This window comes from Octopus bimaculoides, chromosome 14 (assembly GCF_001194135.2).
Source record: "Octopus bimaculoides isolate UCB-OBI-ISO-001 chromosome 14, ASM119413v2, whole genome shotgun sequence".
Classification (NCBI taxonomy): domain Eukaryota; kingdom Metazoa; phylum Mollusca; class Cephalopoda; order Octopoda; family Octopodidae; genus Octopus; species Octopus bimaculoides.
Window position 1 is genome coordinate 12,821,557 of NC_068994.1, and position 2,628 is coordinate 12,824,184.

The 2,628-nt window shown below is 38.5% G+C and overlaps 1 protein-coding gene across 1 annotated transcript in view; it reads left to right on the forward strand.

The window, feature by feature from the left end:
* Window positions 1-2,628, forward strand: part of LOC106877678 (dymeclin) — a 35,048-nt gene that overhangs the window by 23,482 nt on the left and 8,938 nt on the right. The window contains exon 8 of the mRNA XM_014926626.2: window positions 2,044-2,263. Coding sequence (XP_014782112.1) covers window positions 2,044-2,263 — 220 coding nt within the window. The remainder of the gene's footprint in view (window positions 1-2,043; window positions 2,264-2,628) is intronic.

The window sequence follows — 2,628 nt, forward strand, 5'->3', positions numbered from 1 at the left end:
CCCCCCCCCCTAATTTTGGAGGCTTAAAATTTGGAAAAAAAAGTTTTACAAGGGATTATAATACTATCCATGTATAAGAAACTTCCATGTTTTTTTAACCTAATTTTTGACAGAAAACGGTTCCTTATACATGTTTAAATATGGCAATTTGTTGTGTGTATGGAAAAAAAAAAGTGGGGTGCAAGAATCTAGAAAGTTCCCCTTCAAGGCACAAATCCGGCCAAGGTTGTTTACGGAGGACCAGCAGTCGTCCATGCATGCCAGCATCCCCCCTCAACGCCACCGATGTTATCCAAAGGAAAGACAAAAGCCGATACAGCTCGGCACCAGTGACGTCGCAACTCATTTCTAGAGCTGAGTGAACTGGAGCAACGTGGAATAAAGTGTTTTGCTCAAGAATACAACACACAGCCCAGTCTGGGAATTGAACTCACTCCCTCATGACTGTGAGCCCAACACAAACCACCGAGCCATGTCTCTTTACTTTTGATCAGCTCATGGCTATACAAGAAAGCATTTGCTCAAGGTGTTATACACTAGGACTTAATCTGAAACAATGTGGTTGGGAAGCAAACATGTTGCCACAGCCATGCCTGCATCTATATTTGCTCTTTTCTAACTAGGGTTTTTCTGTAAGGAAAGATTTTTTTCCCTAGTAAATCCCTATTATTTTTCATATAATAATTCCTTGCTTTTATGTTTGAAATCATTCCAACGTAAGCAAAATAAATAGCAATGGTTTTGTGATTAAGAAGTTTGCTTTACAACCAAGAGGTTCTAGGATCAATCCCACTGTACTGTTCATTATGAAACCATTAACCTTGAATAGACTAAAACTTAGAGTGAAATTCAGTAGATAGAAACTGTATAGAAGCCTGTTTTATGTCCTTTGTCCTTCAGCTCTTAAATGGAGTTATAGGAGCTCTACCTTAACAGATTGTATGTTTTGGGCATTATTTAGATCTGATGGGGCTCATCCTCTTTAGGTCTGACCAGAGCTGATCTCTTCTAAAGAGAGAGAGAGAGAGAGAAATAAAGTGGAAGGAGAGAGGATAAAAGGAATATCAATGCAGGGGTGGTGCTTTATTCATCGACTCTGAAAGGACAAAAGTCTAAATTGATCTTAGCAAGATTTGAACTCAGAATGCTGAGAGCCAGAATAGTTACCACAGAGCAGTCTATATGGTGCTCTTACGACTCTGCCAGTTGCATGTGTATGTGTCTGTGTGTTGGTAATTGTGTGTAAATGAGAGAATGCTTATAAATCAGTTGAGCCGAAATACTGGGCAGTATCTAGTAATAATTGCGAGTTACACCCCCTTACACTAAGCTGGACTAAATTATTATTCGACTAGGATAAAAGCTGCACTCCATGCGGACTTTTAAGCTAGCCTCTGTGGAGGGCTAATTGGGCTTGTGGCCCAAAACTAAGGAGAGCTAAATAGCATGACTATAATACATCTATAATGACTGTATACTCCAGTGGGGTTTGATCAGAGGTTAATTCCATAATGCAATCATTCTATTGTTCCAGTCCCATGTTGAATTCCAACTGTTGGCCAATTTGTCCCAAAGTTCTTATCTCGATGTAAAATTAAAGAAGCAAATGTCATTTATCTCCCCCTTGATCTTTGATGTCATCTGACAGTCGCCAACCAAGATGGCGTGAACCAGCCAAGCTTTACCTGCTAGAAATAGCAACCCAAATGCTTTTAAATCAGATCCCAATGCTGGATGTTCATGAACCAAATGAAGGGCAGATTTTCAATCCCAGGTTGTTCCGTTGATCAGATCAACTGGAACCCTCGATGTCGTAAGCGACGGAGTGCCAGCATACTTTCACATAGCAAAGTCTTTCAGTCTTTCACCATGTATATCTGTTCCTTTCTTACTGACATTCTCTCCCACTATATCTCAAATTCCTTGCCAAATATATAGAACTCCAATTTCTCTGTTCATTTATTTCTACTTCATTAATCTTTACCTGTTTAAGCCATATTTGTATATATATATATCTGTGTGTGTGTGTGATGTACATATGTATGTAAATATATGTGTATATTTGCTCTAGCTGGTCTTTGGAATGTTGTGACACTTGGAATGGGTAGTACTGCCAAAAAGAAAGAAGATGAATTTATCACTGAAGCACTTTTAGCCAACCAAAGTATTCTGTTTGTACTAGTGTTGGCTAATCACTGTACAGGGGAACGCAAGATGATTAATCCCTATCGACAGGCACTCTGCTCTTTCACCAATTCTCAAGGTAAGTCTACCTTTATTTTCTCTCCATATCTTATCCATCTCTGTGTGTCTCTTTCTCTATCTCTGTCTGTTTTTTTAATCTATGTATCTGCTCATCTCTCCTTGCACCCACCTGCTTTTTTATTCAAATTGCCTTTGCCTACCTGTTGACAGTATTTCCCCTTGCCTGTCTGTATAAGTGTATAATATATATATATATATATATATATATATATAAAATACAGTGTACATTTAATACACATTAGAGATGCCCATAGAAGGACATCTAACCCGCTAGAAAGAGCAGCCAAAGCTCTACACCACAAAATTAGGGATAATTTCGAAAAGGAATGAAAAATAAAAACATTTACCATCTATATTCCGAAC